The sequence below is a fragment of the Enhydra lutris genome, unplaced genomic scaffold (genome assembly GCF_002288905.1).
Source record: "Enhydra lutris kenyoni isolate GAN:26980312 unplaced genomic scaffold, ASM228890v2 scaffoldscaffold42, whole genome shotgun sequence".
NCBI classification, from domain to species: Eukaryota; Metazoa; Chordata; class Mammalia; order Carnivora; family Mustelidae; genus Enhydra; species Enhydra lutris.
Genome location: NW_019154126.1, coordinates 9,318,511 through 9,338,113, shown reverse-complemented (window position 1 = coordinate 9,338,113; position 19,603 = coordinate 9,318,511). Strand labels below are relative to the sequence as shown.

At 39.5% G+C, this 19,603-nt stretch overlaps 1 protein-coding gene across 2 annotated transcripts in view; it reads right to left on the bottom strand.

Moving 5' to 3' along the window:
• Positions 1-5,073: 5,073 nt before the first annotated feature.
• Positions 5,074-19,603, bottom strand: part of LOC111155529 (integrin subunit alpha 8) — a 172,199-nt gene continuing 157,669 nt past the window's right edge. For both annotated transcript variants that reach the window (XM_022515700.1, XM_022515701.1), the window contains 3 exons: positions 18,451-18,552; positions 9,567-9,689; positions 5,074-7,923 (listed from right to left, as the gene is read on the bottom strand). In XM_022515700.1, coding sequence (XP_022371408.1) covers positions 7,837-7,923; positions 9,567-9,689; positions 18,451-18,552 — 312 coding nt within the window. In that variant the 3' untranslated portion in view covers positions 5,074-7,836. The remainder of the gene's footprint in view (positions 7,924-9,566; positions 9,690-18,450; positions 18,553-19,603) is intronic.

Below are 19,603 nucleotides of genomic sequence, written 5' to 3'. Positions count from 1 at the left end.
AGTTCTGGGAGAATTTGTTCTTTTTAACTCCATCTTTTAAAAGATTATTTATTTATTTATTTGAGAGAGTGAGAGAGAAAGCGTGAGTAGGGATGGGCAGAAGGAGAGGGTGAAGTAGACTCCCTGTGAGCAGGGAGCCCATCACAGGGCTCCATCCCAGGATCCTGAGATCAGGACCCAATCTAAAGTCAGATGTTTAACCAACTGGGCGCCCCATTCTGGGAGAATTTAAAAGGGATCATGGAGGCATGAAAAACCATTTAACTGTTACTTAAATATTTCCTTCTCTATTCTCTGCATAGAATAGAGTAGGTTTTCTTAATTTGGCCCTGACTTTTAGAGTTAGGCAAACCTGGGTTTGAATCTTAGTTCTGCCACCAGCTATGGTATAGACCATCAAACTACTCACTGCATCTAGACCTCAACTTATCCAGAAAACAGGAATAATCCTCATATCTTCCTCATATGGTAGTTGTGGGAATTGAATGAAAAATGTGTAGAAGGCACTTAGCAGAGGGTAAGATTAATGCATTTCCATTGTTATTACTTTAAAAAAAGATTTTATTTATTTATTTGAGAGAGAGGCAGAGAGAGAGCACAAGCAGGGGGAGAAGCAGAAGGGGAAGGAGAGGGAGAAGCAGATGCCCTGCTGAGCATGGAGCCCAGTGTGGGGCTCAGTCCCAGGACCCAGAGATCATGACCTGAGCCAAAGGCAGATGCTTAACTGGCTGAGTCACCCAGGTGCCCTTCCATTGTTATTACCTTTAGTATTCCATCCCAAATCCTTCCTACTTCCACTTAGTCCTCCTCATAATAGTCCTTCAGGGACTTCCAGTCAGATAATGTCCCCCAGATGTTCTTTTCTCCAGAGTAGCCATCCTCTTCATGTTGCATGTTTGAGCCTTGTCCTATCCTTGCAGCTTTTCTCAATGATGAAATCCCATCAGGTCAGCTGATGCCTGCAGCTTGCCAGCTTGGACAGACTCCCAAAGCTGAGTGTGGGGTGAGCGTGGGTAGTGGGCAAAGGAGAATCTCCAGTACCCCACATTTACACTGATGGAGATTCCCTGATAAGCACTGGGAAGGAAGATGGTGAGAAGAGCAGACAGGTGCAGCAGAAGGAAGAGACTGGCTCTGCTCAGTGGGCTCTGATTTTAGCCCATTGGCCAAACTGTGAGAGCAGACTTATGTCCATTGTCAGGCACTGAGGGATCCACCTTCTTTCTTCTTTTATTCCCTCCCTTCCTCCCTCCCTTTCTTCCTTCCTTCTCTTTTTTGGGGGTAAATTTCCTCCTACCACCAAATATGTGGCTCAGTGACACACGCAGCACGCACCCAGTGAATCCTGGTTATCTTTGCTTTATTTTCTCAGTTCTGTCATCCATGGTGGTAGCTCTTTTTCTCAGCTCTGAGTCACTGCAGATTTAAGAACTATGTGGACCAGCATGGTTAGGGATCAAACCCTATATCCCCTGGTAGAGGCTTACCTGGAACTTCCCTAACTCAGTAGCAGCACTCTTTGTTTCTAACCAACAGGGAATCTAAGTCTCTCATATCAAAGCCCACAGCTATCCACTTAATCTTGAGAATAAGATGGTTATTTCAAGAGAGGAGGAAAGTGGGGGATGAGAATGTGTGTGTTGGTGATGGTGGTAGAAAATTGCAAAACAGAGCATACTAGTAAATTATATGACAGGTACAACCGTTTTAATTTCTAATAGTGCATGAAGTCAGTCAGTGAGGGGGAACATAAATATGTATGCATTTATTAAGTACTTGATAACACTAGCATATTACCTGTGTGGGTAGAAATCAAAAGACTGATACAAAGACACCCTCTTTAAACGCTTGAGGCTGTCTCTAACTAATATGTGCTTCATCACCTTGTCAAACTGTCCTCCATGGTAGATATTTTTGAAAGAGGATATTATGATTTTAATTTTGTCCTCCCAAAAAGCCTTGTTGGAGTCCTAACTTCCCTTTATCTGAGATGTGCCTGGATTTGGAGATAGGGTCTTTAAAATGAGGTCATTGGGATGGACTCTAAAGACTTCTGGCCTAAAGAAATATGTGACAGTAAATTTCTGCTGTTTTAAGCTACCCACTTTGTGCAACTTTGTTATGGCAACCCTGGGAAGCTAATGTAGAAAAGAAACATGGTGGGGCACCTGAGTGGCTCAGTGGGTTAAAGCCTCTGCCTTCGGCTCAGGTCATGATCCTGGGGTCCTGGGATTGAGCCCCGCATCGGGCTTTCTACTCAGCTGGGAGCCTGCTTCCCTTCCTCTCTCTCTCTCTGCCTGCCTCTGCCTACTTGTGATCTCTGTCTGTCAAATAAATAAAATCTTAAAAAAAAAAAAAAGAAACATGGAGTTTTTAATAATTAAAAATTCTTATAGAATTAAAAATTATTAAATATGCTCTGACCCTACAACGAATTAAGTGAATAAAAGTTAAGTAAAAAAATTTAAAACCAGGAGGTCCACTGTTACTGCTTAAAAAAAAAATCCACCTACATGTTGGAGAGCACAGCAGTTTGCTGATAACTTGATTGTTCCTACAACGCAGTGCATAATCAAAATAAGCAACAGAGATATTAAGAACATCCACACTGTGTCATATCATGGTGCCAATAGAAGCTAAATTCAAGACTTTTTATTGTCAAGAGGCACTAGTACCAAGCTACATTTCCGTGTGGATTTTGGCCAACAGTCATAAATAACAGAGAACTTGCTCATAAACAATTCCGAAAGGCAGTGTGTCAGGCAGATGGTATTTTGGGGGTGGGGTCAGGGAGAGTTTAACATGGCCAAGCAGAGTTGTACTTTACACACACTGGCCATTCTACACTTGCTGTTGACTTCAGCATCCCTGGGGGCTTATGGTTTTACTCAGCTTCCAATGGAGTCTAAAGTTGCAATACTTTAAACATCTCATGCTAAAGAAATCAACCTTTTCATGTCAATAGAGTTCTGAAGGAGAAAATCTTCTATATTTGGGGCAAAGAGCATCAGACCTTATGGATATCAGGTCAAGGTTTTCGTATTTCAGGCGCCAGAGTGCCTTATCCTCTAGGGGTAACCCATGAGTATGGCACAAACTTGTGCGACTCCTAAGGGAATTCCGCCTTGTCACAGAATTCTGCCCAGAGTTTAGAAAGTACTGATGCAGTTGAGTGTCTACATATAAAATGGCTGGAAGTTACAAAGATATCAACAGAATTTGTTGAGAAGATCGAGATTTCACTGCACACATTTACACACAACTACAAAGCCTTTTACTCCTATAAAAGGCATGCTAAGATGTTTTTCTCCCTCATTGTGAACATGTGCAGGGTTCCAGTGGGGCTGGCCTGGAATAGATCCTTCTGTGTGTGTTTTGGTGGTCTTGCCCCTCTCAGACGAGTTTGTGCTGGGATGATGCTTTGATGGTCAGCTACATGATATGACTGCATCCCAGATTGGGTTTTGCATTTTTTTTTTTTATCTGGGATACGCAGGTACCCTTCAACTATCATAAGCCTTTAGCTATATCGAGGCTTTGAAGCATGAGTGATATACAACGTGAAGTGAAGGATTCATCCTACTGCTTGCTTTAGGCTATAAAGAAAGTATGGAAATATGGGGTTCTTCTTATTGGGATTCATGATTACTGGCCAGAGAAACAGCAGGTATTTATTTATTTATTTAAAAGATTTTATTTACTTATTTGAGAGAGAGCGAGTGTGCATGAACATGAGTTGGGGGTGGGGGTGGGGACAGAAGCAGACCCTCCCACTGAGCAGGGAGCCCAATGCAGGCCCTGATCCCGGGACCCCAAGATCATGACCTGAGCTGAAGGCAGATGCTTCACCAACGGAGCCACCCAGGTGCCCTAGAAGTGACAGGTATTTAAATATCTTATAGGGTATAACCAGTAAATTGCTCTATATTGAATTTTGATAAATATCAGAACTCAAAATTAAATGTGTACAACAAATAAATGAGTTCTAATGAAATACAAATTAAAATATTGCTTGAAAGCAATTACCAAAATATCTTAAAATACTGACAGAATTAGGAAGGAAATAGTATATTTAGGTTAATGCAAATTGATCTAGTGTTCAGAAGAAACAATATGTTTTTAAGAACTAAAAAATCTTTATATGCTTTGACCACGCAAAGACATGTTAAATTCAGTCATTGAAGTAACCAAAAGAAACCTCATGTATGGAAGTATTCAATTTAATGTTATTCTTAATATGGGAATCTGTGAATAAGTATTCCTGATGGGAGGGGAGATGGTTAAACATTGGGAGATGGTCCACTAACTGAATAAAACTTTGGGTCACTATTATAGTAACATTGCATGGACAGTATTCAATAGGAGGATACAAAAATTCATTACAAAGACCCTGGGACTTTGTAATGAAAGCAGATTACAAAAGTTCATGTTCCCCATGATTACTGTGGACATAGGTATATTCATTCATTTATTCTAGAAATGTTTTAGAGCACTGATAGCAGATATTGGTGCTAAGTGCTGTAGACACAAGGTAAAAAGGTATATTTCCTGCTTTCATTAAGGGTTAGTCCAGCTGAAAGATAGTCATGCAAACAAATGGAAAAGTGTAGTTATTCACAAAATGCCATTGGAGGGCAGGAGGGGCCTTCAAGTTGGCTGAAGACACTGGAAAGCTTCATAAAAGAGATAAGATTTTTTATGGACAAAATTTGAAAGGCACTGTAGAGAAAAACAATCAGTTGTATAAGGGTGGAGATATTTGAAGTAACTTATATTTTTAAAAATATCCTTATTGAGATTTGATCCACATATTACAAAACTCACCCATTTAAAGTGTACAATTCAATATTTTCTTGCTGTGTTCATGGAGTATGCAAGCACCACCACAATCTAAGTTTAGAACATTCTCCTCATCCCAAAGAAATGTTGTATTTTCTCTTTCAAATTTCTTCTGTTAAATGTTTTTATAATAATAGAAAATCAAAGCATAAAGACAGAAACTTTTGATCTCTGCCATTGTGGGAACGCTTTTCATTGTGTGCAAAACAAACCACAAGTACATCATCGTGTCTTTATTTTTTCATTTTATTAGTGACAAGGTAAATAGGTATGTGACAATCTTCACAGATATCTACACATGTATTTAAATAAGAGAAGAAAAAGAAAGGAGTTGAGTTGAAAGAGTGGGGTTTCAGTGGCAACTAGTTCCTGTTTATTGTATAAAAATCTCCAAGAGTATGAAACTTGATTTGCCCATTTTTTCCACGCCTTCAAACCAGCTGCAAGAATTTCAGCAGGGATATCTAAAATACACATAGACTCTAACAGAGGCATGGTACAACATGAATTATGAAAGTGATTGGCAATGCTCTATGGGAAGGAAATACTCTCAGTGCACTGGTAGAGTGTTCCTCAAGTGGAAAGGATGCTCAGGAACTGCTGACTGGTGAGTTCACCTGATTTCAGGTGTCCCCCTTCCTCCATTTGCTTCCATATCTGAGGTGTCAGAGGGGACCACTGTGTGCATGATGATCCTCTGTCAAGTACCTGTAGGTAGCAGTGCTCATCCCTCTAGAGTGGACCATTCTTGGCTGGGACTGTGAGGATCTTGCTCCTTCTGGGTCCCAGTCTTGTTCCTAGCATCTCTACTTTCCTCCAGCTGTCTGTGCAACCCGGTTCATGGGGTCCTACACTTATGTAGCCCTAGGAGTTCTGAGTTTTTTCACCTATGTTAGCTTAAAAGGCAATGGGTATGTTTTCTAAGGGACATTTTGACCCCAAATCCTGAGGAGCTAATCCCTATTGGCCCAAAGTCAGGCATGATGACAAGAGTTAGGGCATTTCTTGGGGGCAGAGAAAGCTATTGGGCACTTTTCCAATTATGAACAGACAGCCAGCTCCCTGTAAAACCAATTCTACCTAGAGGATTAACATGGAAGACCCCCAGAGGCTAGTGTGGGACCCTCAAACTCTCTGAGGCACCTGCGGTTTTCACCCACAGTCAGCCATACACGCCGGGAGCCAGACTTCAGTCCTCACACACTTGAAACCGCTACCATGACAGGATTTAATTCACAAGTGGGAAAAATATGAACTGCATCAGAGTATTCTTCCATGTGCCTTGCATTTGGTTTCCAGTGAAGCTCTGCAGCTGTAGCCAAATGGCTTGCCTCCAGGTTAAGGCATGACAGAAAATTTAGTGTCTGTGAGTTTGGCTCATGTTTCAAATAAAGTGTGATTGTTGACATTGAGAATACAAATTTTCCAACTGCATTGTAAACTGAAGGATTTTGGTCTGCTTGCTCTATTATATGTAATATTCAGGATATTAATTTAAAAATAACTAATGCCAGTGTAAACATGCTTTAGATACATAGGTCTATAAAATATTGCACATAAATATAAAATTTGTTCAGCATTTCTTCATAGTAATTTTTCATTATCATAAAAAGGATACAAAATTGAGGAGGTTACATGAATTTGGCTGGTCAAGTTTACTTAAAAAATGACATGACGCACGGTTATGGATTATTTACAAGAGTTTTAAACATCAACTTTTCGTGATGGTTAAATTTTAGATGATGGGAGAATAGCCTAAATAACAATTAGTTTCCAAAGGTGTATGTACTATAAAGATTAGCAGTAGAAATGAGTAGTAAAGTTAGAATAGGCAATGGTAGATAAAATTCTTAGGAATTCCTTTTCTGGGTTCATCTCACATCTGCATAACTTTATATTTCTTTCCCATGTATGCTTCATATGTCCTCCCTGTGTATCTAAATTTGAGGTATAGTGGAAAAATAGGTATTTAATCCCAAGCTAAATATTGGCATTGCTTCTTATAGATATTAAGAATAATGTTTACGCATATTGTAAAATTGCTTTTTTATTAATGGACTCTAGAAATTTTACCATTACTTTTAATTACTAGACAGGTTCACAAATACCTTGAAATTTATGTATTGCTAATTAAGTCAACAGGAAGATTTTTGTTTCTATAAAAGGAACTATAAATACAACATTTGCAAAGCTAAATGAAGCAGACGTGAGTCCCTGGAAATTGTGAATAAAAGTGATTTCAATTAGCAGGTGATGTAGTCTTAAGTGAAACTGTCTGCTTTTCTTTAACACTGTCTAAATCCTGAAGAAGCTCTATTAATTTATCTGCACAAGATGGTTATCTTAGAAGGGAATTTAGTGAGTGACTTTGAAAACCAGCTAACCAAATTGTAATGTCCAAATCTCCTAGATGACCAGACTATCCGCCTACAGACATGGAAAATAAATAAATAAATTGTTATCCTCAGTTACAAGATCATCTTTGTCGTTTCAAAAGTACTTTCACAGTACCAACAACATATGCTTGTCTCCCTGAGCCATAACTTCATTAGAAACATTTCTTTTCCATGGGGAGGTGTCAAATATTCCGTTGGATGCAGTAGTGTTGGAAGGTTCGGTCCTAGTTCACCTTCTGAAGTCAATTGTGATTCAGACAGTTCATCTCTGTGGCTTGAGTTGGATTTACCTGGAAAGCAACTTGAGTTCCCATGCCCATTTCAGACATCTGCCAAAGACAGAACGACTAAAGCAAAAGACAACTTCCATGATTGCTAATGGTTTCCACAGTGTTGAGGACAGACGTTACATCGCCCAGAAGGGTCTCTGGGCTCTGTGGCAGCTTCTCCAAAGTGCAGCATAGAGGAGGTGATATTTCTGGGGTGCTTCCATTTCCTAGGTCACTGGCAGGTACAGGGAAATCTTTATTGAACCCTTGTGTTCCTTCTTTTCCTTGAACAGGACCAGTGTTCGCGTGCTTTGAGTTTGGGTTTTTCCTTTTCATGCCTCCGCTGCTTTCTCATCAGTCAATTGCTCCCTGTCATTCATATCATCTTGGGGGGGTTTTGCTCTGTCAAAGAATCCGCACTATAAACCAGAGAAAAGAGGGCTATAAAATCACATCGCTCTGGGAATGGGCCGAAACTCCTTATTCTAAGGATTTTCACTTTCTGTGTTTTCTAAGGAAATCAGAGCTCTGTGGATATTATCTGTCTGATTCTCCAAATTAGGAGGGGAAAGCAGAGTATTCTTTACCTGCAGAGAAGAATTCATTGAGTAGTGCAGAGTGTTTGGGTCCTTCCTCCTATCATGTCGTGGTAGTGGGGTAATGTCCCTGTTTTGTATAATCCACTTGTGGACCTGGCGTTTTTTTCCTGATATTATAGCTACAAGGCCCAAAGACTTCCTGTCTGCTTTTCTGGATGCTTTCTGGAGCCTGCAGAAGCACTAACTGCTGAAGTGTACTGTAGGCTACCTTGGAATGGAATTTAGGAAAAAGAGAGGAGATGTTTGCATATCTCTCTGTACTTGTGGAACACATAACATACAGAGGAAAAGTAGATTGATCATTTCTTTCAATCTCAGAACATCTTCGTGACTTTCCAAAGATCAACCAGCAGCTTGAGGAAGAAGTGATTCTAGAATCTTCATCCTCCTGAATTTCTATTAGTATTTGGTTTAGAAACCTGGAACATCAGTTCTTACTATTTCTTACACTGCAGCCAAATTCACTGGGTTTCATTGAGAACTATTGAGTTGTCTTTTTTTTTTTTTTTCCAGGATAGTACCATATTCTGTCAATTGCCATATGTCATAGTATCATTTATGGAAACAAAGATACTAGAAATAAAAGAATAATGTAAGAGTCTATTTCTAAAGGCAAACTATGCAGTAGACGCTGTAGGCTCAGGATGGCACGAAACAGCTTACAATAATGATCAAGAAAGCCATATTTCATTCACATGGCAAGGTTTTCTCAGTTTACTAAGTAAGCCACATAACTGTTTTAAAATTAAAATACACTATGATTTTGGGGAACCACAACAAAAGTAGTTAACTCAGATGTGACCAGATTAATTACTCTTATAGTTATATAATTGTGACACTGTTCCTATTTTGGAATGGAAAGCTCTGTGAAACTGGGTAGTCGTATTGGTTTTGAGCCAGAAATTAATGCCTATTGCAGATTTTTACAATAAACTTCAGTAAAACACATGAAAGAGTACATTAAATCTTCCTAATGGAGTTGGACTAATTGGCAAGATACAAAAAAACAAGTTCGAGAATATAACATGCATGATCTGGCCTGATAGTGCAAGTATCAGTTAATTACTATATTAATCGCATCTGCATAGTGCTTATAGAGAAACATCTCAGAGGATTGCTGATAGGACCATGTCAGTAAAAAAGCTTGAGATCTTGATCCAAGCATACTGGAAAGAGGATCACAGGTCTCAGCTAAGAAAGTCTAACTCTCTCTGTATTTATTTATAAGAAAACTCAAGATAAAAGCGGCGTTAAACACTCTTGGTCTTCTTACATGTCAGCTATACACGCATAGTAAGTTTGCCAAAACAAACATGATGCAATTTTCCTGTTATGCCTTTTGGACTGTTAAAAATTCCCAAATCATTACTCTGGCATTGTCTTTCTAAATCTCTAGGTGTATCCTTGTAAATCCTCTCAGTGGCTTCTCTAATCAACAAGAAAAATAAAAGAAATAAACTTACCTTCCATAAAGCTAAGGTTAAGATGGCCAGAACCAATAATCCAAGAAGTATTGCTAGTATTATTACCCATAATGGGATTGAGAAGGAAACATTTGGAGTTGCCCAAATAACGGATGTCTTAATCTGAAATGGAAAATAAAGCAAATGAGCTCGAACTCTTGGGTGAAATAAGGCAGTAATTATCACTATAATACTGGGGGGGGGTGGTTTCATTCTGAAAAGTTCCATGTAATAGTTGAAATCATCTCAGGGGAGATATGAATGTCTAAAGCACTCAAACATAGAATCTTAAAAACCAGCACATTCTCAGGTCCCCCAGGTTGGATGGAAGATCTAATTACAGACACCTGGTGTGTGTTTGGCTTAGATAAGCCCAGAAACCCTGACATGGAATTGAGGTAGACCGAGACTTAGAACCAACGAGGTGGAAAGGAATGACCTTAAATTGGGCTGGACCTTTTATGGCAGTAATGACTAAACGTAGACCCTCCACAAGGCCAAGTTTGTCCACACACATTTCTCCACAGAACTGAGGTAACCTCATTGAGAGGTGAGTTGAATTGGATCCATCAGACTGCTGAATATGAAAAAATGATTAGAAATCGCCTAATCTAACCCCCCATTTTCCAGATGAGATAATTGAGTCCCAGACAGGCTCAGTGAGCAAAGTGAATGCTAATTGTCCAGATGCATTGGGGCTGTCTTCAATCCCAAGTCCAGGTTTCAGTTGCTACTAGAACTCATTTTAGTTCCCACTGTTGCTAGGGAATTTGGAGGAAAAGAAGAACCTCTCAGCAGACCCGCATGCGTCACCTCTCCCTCCCCACACGGGCAGAGCAGCTCTCCTGCCCACGTGCCCTTGGATAGCCAGTCAGCAAAAGAAGCTGTAGACCCCCAGACAAAACCAAGAAGAGGCCCAGTCATGATGCTAACACCCTCTGCCAAAGAAGAGAGAAGTAAAAATATTCTTGGATCTAAAATATCCTCCACCAAGGCAAGCCTATCTGGTTTTAAAGAGAAGTAAGCACTGCTCAGTTAAACTAGTCCCAAGTTCTCCTCGCTTTAAGTGTGCTGGTTGGAAGGATCATGGGTTGGGTCCCGACACCTGCTCAGGAGCTCTAGGCCACAGTTCTCTAACCTCCAATCAGGAGATAACAGAGGCATGGCCAAGGTCGATGGCTCTGTGATGAGTCCTGGCTGGACACATATGGTGTTTTCGTAGCCTACACCCAAGCATGGGGTCCTGACCATGCTCAGCTCTTTCCTCTGCATTCTTAAATTGGAGCATCCTGCCTCTGTGCTTCTCAGCTTGTCTGGCTTTTCATTGCTCCTTCATCTTGGTCCATTTCCTCTATGCGGCGGACATCCTGATGACTTAATTCACTCAATTCTCCAGCCCCAGATATCATTTACATCCAGACTAAACAAAGGCACCAGGAGTAGAGAGACTGCTAGTCATTCCACATGCACAATGGTGCCAGGGACTTGAATCCCTGCTCTCAGTGAGAAAGAGGCTGGCCTTAACCTGCTCACCTTATCCCTTCCTCCTTCGCCTGCTAACTCCCGTTGCTGAGCAGTCCCTATTTCATCCGGCACATCAGCGGGAAATGCAGCAGTCCAAGACCATGCTGCGATTAGCCTCACCCCGCTTGCCGCAGTCTAAAGACAGGACACCTGGTGCATGAAGCAATGCACCGCAAGAACTCAAAGCAGTCATGATGCCCCTGGATTCTTTAGCCACGTAACTTATTCTACACTGATCCTTTACGTGTACATGGCTGCATGAGCAAGACAGGGACTGATGACTTCCGAATCACCTCTCTTTATATTCCTTTCCCTTGGTGAAATACATCTAGTACCACCTATGAAAGCAGTGCTCAATCCTCATCGTAAGGTGCTCAGAGAAAGGACATGAAGTGGTCTTTCAAAATGATCCTAATATTGCTGTAAGCAGACTCTTACAGTTTCAGTAATGAGAATTTCAGAATTTTAGAACCCCAAGGGATAGTAGTGATCATGTACTTACCAGCCAGGTACAGTGAGCCAGGAGAGAGGAAATATGGAGCCATGGAAAATTCTGAGGTTTCTTTTCTTTGCCTTTTTTTTTTTTTTTTTTAAGATTTTATTTATTTATTTGACAGAGAGAGAATGTGTATGCATGCAGGCAGAGCAGCAGGCAGGGGAAGCAGCAGACTCCCCACTGAGAACCCTGGGATCATGACCTGGGTGGAAGGCAGAGTCTTAACCAACTGAGCCGCCCAGGTGCCCCAATTCTGAAGTTTCTTATAACTGTTTCTTCCCCCTGAGTATACCTCTAAGTGCACTGAGGAAACAACATAGTTTCCGACTATATTGGTACATGGACTAGAGATCCCAAAATTTATCAATAGGTAATTTACAGTAACACAAGGAACCATGTTCCTGATTTACCTTATTAATACCTTAATTTGCCTCTCATGGTGTCATGTTAAGCATAGGAAACCATCCCAGTTTTATGGAGAAAGAAGGGCCAGAGGGCCACACGCTGTTCTGTTCAATTTGTTAGGTTAGTAAAAAGCAATAGAGCTACCAGTGACTTTGCTGGGTTCCTTTGCCTCTCGACTAGTATAGGTTTTGATGTTATTATCTAAAAAACTGGTCATTTTGTAGAAACAAGTAGGGAAGGTCACTTACAAAGAGTTAATAATGATATGTGAAGGCTTTTTTTTCCAGCAATGATGGAAAAATATAAATAAAATATTTAATTGAACAGGAAATGCTTATTAGGGTCTCCTGAAGCAGAAAACAGCTTTTTAGGTATAATTACAAAATCTATTGGCTTTTCATTTGCAGTCACCTCCAAAGTTCCTGACAGCAGTGACTTAAAAACATTTGGGAGTAGATGATCCCTCCTGTCCTTTCAGTTCCAAAATTCTGAAAATCTCATCACCCAAATGGTCATCAGTCTGCTCCCAGTAACATTATGTTCACTTAAAAAATACCACGTTATTCCCTTTCTCTTGAGTATTTTACAAGTGAAGATTACACATGTCATGTACATTTCCTGTAGGTCATCATATGTAATTAACCAGGAGGAAAGGACAAAGAGTTTTAAAAGAAAGCAAACTGGAAAACTTCCCCCCTGAGTCTGCTTTCTGCTTTTCTTGCCTGCTGCCTTTAGGACATCCACTTGGCACTTAAGCTGCCCAAACTTCTCAATCTAAAATGCAAGCAGCTGCAAAGACCTTCCTTGGCCCCTGGTGTTTTCCTAAACGTATCTAGGCTTTGCACAGCATAGTCAAGAAGTCACTACGTTGAGGACAGTGGAAATACAGAAAATCAACAACAGTGCCCCAGAGCATTTCTCCAGATTTCCACTGCAGGGGAGCTAATTGGTTGTTGCTAGGAAGAGGTGGATAAAGAGTCAAGGGTGACGCATCATTGGAGGAGGCGTACGTGTCTTGGAAAGGCAGGTCTTTCTGAGGACACATTGATCAGGGAGTCATATGACTTATTCATGTGTATAAATGCCAGTGGGGCATTTCCTTTATGGGTAGAAACAGGTAAAGACCAACTTTTCCTGAAAGTCAATGCTCTGTATAAATTAGAAACTTAAACTGCAAAGGCGAGCTTACTAGGGAAAGATACTGGATCACTTTTATAGGACCAAAGCTTATTTAAATTTGTATTAGAGCTGTGGAAATTACAGAATGGTTTTTGGGAACGCTTGCCAAGTAATAAAATGTTGGAAAATGCTAAAACTTTGTTAGTATTTATGTTTGTCTTGCAGCTCATTTTGATAAGCCCACAAGAAACTTCGTTATCCACTGGATGGATAACTAATAGGGAGAAAAATAGGTCTTAATTTTCAGTTTCTTATGATAAAACACTGATTTTAGTGTAATAATTTTTCATTCATTTTAAATAAGATTTATTAAATACCCCATGTTCTCTGAAGCTCTGTAGATATGATCATCAGCTCTAAGCTGAAACATTCTGTAACCCTGCTCTAGATCAGTGCAAGCCAATAGAAATATAATGTAACCCACATGTGTAATTTAAGAATTTTCAGTAGCCACGTTAAAAAAGAGGAGAGGTTAATTTTAATAATTTGTTTAGCCCTAAATATCAAAACTATTATTTCAATATGCAATTGATACCAAAATATTCCCTAAACATTTTAAACTCTGCCTATTTTTAAAATGAAGTCTCCAAAATTCAGTGTGTATTTTATATGTGCAGCACATAACAACAAACTAGATTTTCAGTGGTTAAGGGGAAATGTAGTCTCACAGAAAAAACACAGCTGCATTTAATGGACAAACACCTTACATAGCAACAGTTTTTAGGTTTACATTTAAATGAGTTAAAGTAAAACTACTAGTTCATGCTCAGCATGGCCACCTCTCAGGTACTCGCTAACCGCATGTGGCTGATTGCCACCACACTGGACTGCACAGCTCTAGAACATTTTGTATAATCTCACACAACGTTGTATTCGCCCATTTACCTAAGTCCCTCCTTATAAGAGTCATTCCTTAAGAAGGTGGTCCCAAGGCAGAAGGTGGGGTATACTGAGAACTAAAGTTTCCTTGAGAATGTGGGCAAGCCATTACATATATCCACTGTTTTAAGAAAGAAGGGAAATGTTGACTAACTGAAGTAAATACTTAAAATTTAGGGAGAAAAACTCAAGTGTGTGCCAACTAATCAATAAACTATTCCAGTTTATTTTCATGTATCAAGAACCTACAGCTATTTAAAGAAATGGCATAGAATTTTAACAATTCACTTATAATTATCTGCAACTTTAGGAAGTGAGATTCATAAATTTTAAGTGGTTTAGATTTTCTTAAAGTGATGCTAAGTAGGGAACATTTAATCTTACCTTCATCATGTCATAAATCTTGTTTTTCTTTATTATGGTTGAAAGACTATAAATAAATTTTTAATATGCCTACATTTTATCATTGACATTTACGATATGTTTTTGTATATTTTGACAAAATACCAAGGTAGAAGGAGAAAGCTCCCTTGTATTTGCAACTGTAATTAATGTTGACATCTGACAAAATCTTGTATAAACATACTTCATAGGGGTCACAGGAATGTTTTAAATGAATGTACCAAGATACCCAACCTACAGTGCCATTTAGAACAAAATAATATCGTAAGGTGGACCAGCTGGACGCACATTTTAACAACATTTAAATAACCCCTATGAGATAAGCAGTTTGAACTCCAAACAGTTGTTTAATATAGTAATTCCTTTTTAAGGTTCTGAAGTTGTGCTAACAAATGAAATGGATTCACAGTTTTTGTATGAGGTTTTCAATAAGGATTCTCATGTACTCTTCTATAATAACTATTGTTGGAGTTTTACTAGACTATAATATTCCCTCCTAGGTGTCAATTATGGAATTCAGATTTAGTGGGACAACATATAAATGCCAATGTTTGTTGCTAAACAAAGAAAGTGTTCAAGTAACTGAATCCTGTTTTTACTGCTGTGCTGTAATGATTGAGCATTCAATCATAGCCCTTTGCATCAGGCCACTTTCCCTTATCTCTGAACACAGCAAGGGTCATGTTTCAAGACTTCCTTTAAAACACAGACATGCTGCAGGTAGTGATAGGGGGCACTCTTTCCTTCAATGTGTGAAGCTCACATGGGGCTCCAGAAATGGTTGAATCATGACCATGTTGACAAGGGAATACAAACTAATTATCCCATGCAAGGGCATAGGAAAACAAGTCTCCTTACAAAAGAAGTATCTGAGAGGGTTTCCCCATTGGTAGAGTATGGATTGGAGCTGTTATGGTTCTCAACCTAGTCCAACTGATAGAGCAACTGAAAGCAATTCCCTTTTGCTGCATTCTTTTCCAGATGAAAATGACCTTTGAGAAGAACTCACTTAAAAAAAAAAAAAATCAGCCAGCTCAGAGCACAGTCCTCTCAAACCAAGCCACAGGAAAATCATTTCCCTGCAGCACAGAGCAAACTTTCCACCAGCCAGATCTCCACTCTGTCAGGTATTGGGAGACCTGACAGCACCTTCATTCCTAAATGTTTTTCCAATAACCTTACCATAAATGATGTGGTAAATCATCCACCTCAGATAATAGGGCTTTTAAAAAATACAGTGACAAGGGTGGTGGGAATGGGGGAAGAACATGTATCAGATGATTTTGTGGATCTTTTGAGATGAGTTGTGAGCAGCAGGCTGTCACCTGTGGCCAGTAGAAAGACCCAACACTGTTGACGGGATTGGCTGTAACATATGTTTCTGGTATGGAACACATGCTCTGAGAAAACAAAGGGATCCAGATTTATCTCCCTGAGAGAGACAAGCCTTTGAACCTCTTTGGATGAACATTCTATATTAAAATGCAAAGCCTCTGTCTTCTAGGTTGAACGTAAATCCAAACTACAGCAGACATCTTGTGAGGGAAAGAAAGTTGAAATAAATGAAGAAAGATGTGGCTGTGCTTACTTTAAAATGCCACCAAAAATTTATGAAAATATTTTGACATTTCCAAGCTGGGCTTCTTTGACTTAACCAGGGAGGGTGAGACATTTTGGGAGGGTTACTATTACTGAGACTTGAGGTGTACCTTGTTCCAGGTATAATGCAGGGCTTCAGAGACATCATTTTACTAACCTTCTCAACAATGCTTTCAGGTGAATATAACAGCCTGAGGGAGGTACAGTGATTTCCTGAAGATTTCCTAATCAGAGTGGGTGGAGCCAGGATGAAGCCCAAGAGAATGTGTGTGTGTGTGTGTGTGTGTGTGTGTTTAGTAATATAATCCCATTTTTGTTGTTTTTTATTTTTCAAATTTGATTTTTAAAAATTTTCTTAATTTACCCATATAGTATATTCTTAGTTTCAGAGGTAGAGTTTAGTGACTCATTAGTTGTCTGTAACACCTAGTGCTCATTCTAACACCTAGTGCCTCCTTCATGCCCATCACCCACTTATCTCATCCCCTGCCCCTCTTCCCTCCAGCAACCCTCAGTTTGTTTCTGAAACACGTTTGAAATATGGGTTTTGCTCTGTGTTGCCTGGCCCCGTGCTAGAGAGTCCTAGTGCTTTTATTTAATTTTTAATTTTTTAAAAAAGATTTTATTTATTTGACAGACAGAGATCACAAGTAGGCAGAGAGGCAGGCAGAGAGAGAGGGAGGAAGCAGGCTCCCTGCTGAGCAGAGAGCCCGATGCGGGGCTCAATCCCAGGACCCTGAGATCATGAGCTGAGCCGAAGGCAGAGGCTTTAACCCACTGAGTCACCCAGGCGCCCCTTAATTTTTTAATTTTTTAAGTAAGTTCCACACCTGGGGTGGAGCCCAACACAGGGCTTGAACTCAACCCTGAGATCAAGACCTGAGCTGAGATCAAGGGTCTGATGCTTAACCAACTGAGGCACCCAGGCGCCCTCTTAGTACTTTTATTTTATTTATTTATTTGCATTTTATACTCTCAATAGATGCTGAAAAAGCATTTGACAAAGTGCAGCATCCTTTCTTGATCAAAACTCTTCAAAGTGTAGGGATAGAGGGTACATACCTCAATATCATCAAAGCCATCTATGAAAAACCCACCACGAATATCATTCTCAATGGGGAAAAACTAAGAGCTTTTCCTCTAAGGTCAGGAACATGGCAGCGCTGTCCACTACCACCACTGCTATTCAACATAATACTAGAAGTCCTAGCCTCTCAGTGTTTATAAAGCACAGTGCCAGGGTTGTACCCTACAGACATCCTCAATCCTGATATTTGCGGTGAGGTCTTAGCATATATGTATTTAAAGTCGCGTGAGTGATGATGCTTTGGATACTCAGGGTTGAAAATCACTAATCAAAGGATTCATCTAATTTAAATTGCTAGAATTAGATTAGGCTAGAACGATTAAATTTTATAACTACATTTTAAGACCTAGGCTGATAAGATGTCATGACAGTATCAACTTAACCACACCAAGCAGTGCTTCTCAGACTGTACTGTGGACCTGATGCCCTGATGATTGTGATAAAATGCAGGTCCTGATTCAGCAGGTCTAGAGTGAGGCTTGTTTCTGAATTTCTGGTGATTTCCTAGGTGATGCAGAGGCTGTTGTCTGCAAATTGTACTGCAAGTAACCAGGGTTCAAGTGGAGGTTGTATCCAGGGAAGGACCCAGAGGTGAAGATTTAAATCTTACTATTTTCCCCAGAACTCTGGCTGTAATCATCTTCATTGTAAACTCTGGGTTTGGGTGACTGTGCCTGCTCATCCTCTGTCCCCTGTGTCTGCATCCCCTCTCTGTGGCCCTGCCATCTGCTGAGGATGACAGCAGTTGTATTGTGATAGAGACCCCCATCAGTAAAGTTTAATAGCCCCAATTTAAAAATAACATTTCATTCAAATGAAGCACATAGTGTACTCTTTTTTTTTTCCCAGCTGAAAATTCTAGTTCTTTGCATGGAAAGGAAAGATGACTAGGGTCATCCAGTTGTCCCTAAGGAGGAGATTCCTCCCCCTGACGCCACCTCACTCATCATGCTGTCTTTAAAATTAAACAATCAGGACAATTGCATTATAATCATGCTATCTGGACTCCTTTGAAATAAAATCGCTTGCTTAAAAAGTAGTATTGGTCCTGTCCTGTGATTTTTTTGAGTAGAAATTAATAAATAAATTAAATAAATAAATAGAAGTAAATAAATAAATAAAACTATCAGTTTTAAAATTTGATCAACAATACTAAGTCATTTCCAGATGTAGATAAGAAAATAGTGATCTGGAGAAGGTAACTTTCTTCAAGTCAATATAATAAGCACTTAAACATAGCACAAGATGAATGGTGATTTAAAAAATAAGTATTTAATGAAATTATTGTGCCTCTATATTTTTCAGATACTCACTGCTATGCTTCCCTCTGGGAGTTTTGCTGGTTGATCTTTATAAGGCATCTTCTTAACTTTGAAGGACACCAGGGATGCAAGAGAATAGGGATCATTTTTTCTCTGAAATTAGAAATATTTATTTCAATGTATTCCATGCAAATATTTTAAAAGTTACACAGGAAGGAACCTGTGTACACAGGAAGTTATAGGAAGCCATACAGTGGTTTTCAGTGTTTTCCATTTCCAAAGCAAAATGTCATTTTCCTTCTTTCTTCTTTTTTCTCTTTTAAAAAAATTTTCCCTATCCAAACATCTATCATACATCCAGATACCCTTTGAGGCATCCATCCCACTGTCCATCCAACTGCCCACCCAGTTATTCATCCTCTTCTCAGTTCTAAAAAGAATTTGTCTTATTAACAAAAGACTTGGTACAATGAATGTTAGAATAAAAACAGAAAGTCAGAGTCCTAGAGAGGGGCAAGCACAAGGATTAATATAGTTGCTGCTAGTGAAGAATGAAGGGGAGATAGAATGGGTTATAAAATTCTTAGTATTTGATAAAGGGAAATATTTTAGGAGAGAGACTGATACTAAATTATAAAGAAATTTATCACATTTCCTCTTATACAGAAGACCCAGAGAAGGCTTAGTCTTAGCACTGTTAGGATTTTAGGGTTGGATGGGGGACTGTCCTGAGCATTGTAGGATGTGTAGTAGTATCTCTAGTCTGTACCCACTAGATGTCAGCTCTACCCCACCTCTACCCCATACTTCTACCCACAACTCCACCCCAGTTGTGACAACCAAAAATGTCTCTAATTATTGTCAGTGTCCCCCATGGAGCAAAATCCCCTTGGTTAAGAACCACTGACTTAAAGCCATAGAGTTTTTGATAAAACTTTGCAGCAAAAAAAATTTTTTTTTGTTTAATTGGTTCTTATATAAACTGTTGATTAAAGTCAAAGGAAAATATTTAAGACTCAGTCAAGGAAGGCTGTTTTGAGAACATAAATTTCTGTGGTTCCCCACCATTTAACTTAAGACAGTGATTAGAGCTATCCAGTCTTGGGCTGTAGCTGGTTCATAATGGCTCTTAAGAGCAGACTTAAAATTTCAGGAATTTTGAGTATCGATTGTCAAACAGAGCCGTTTTTAAACTTCTATATAT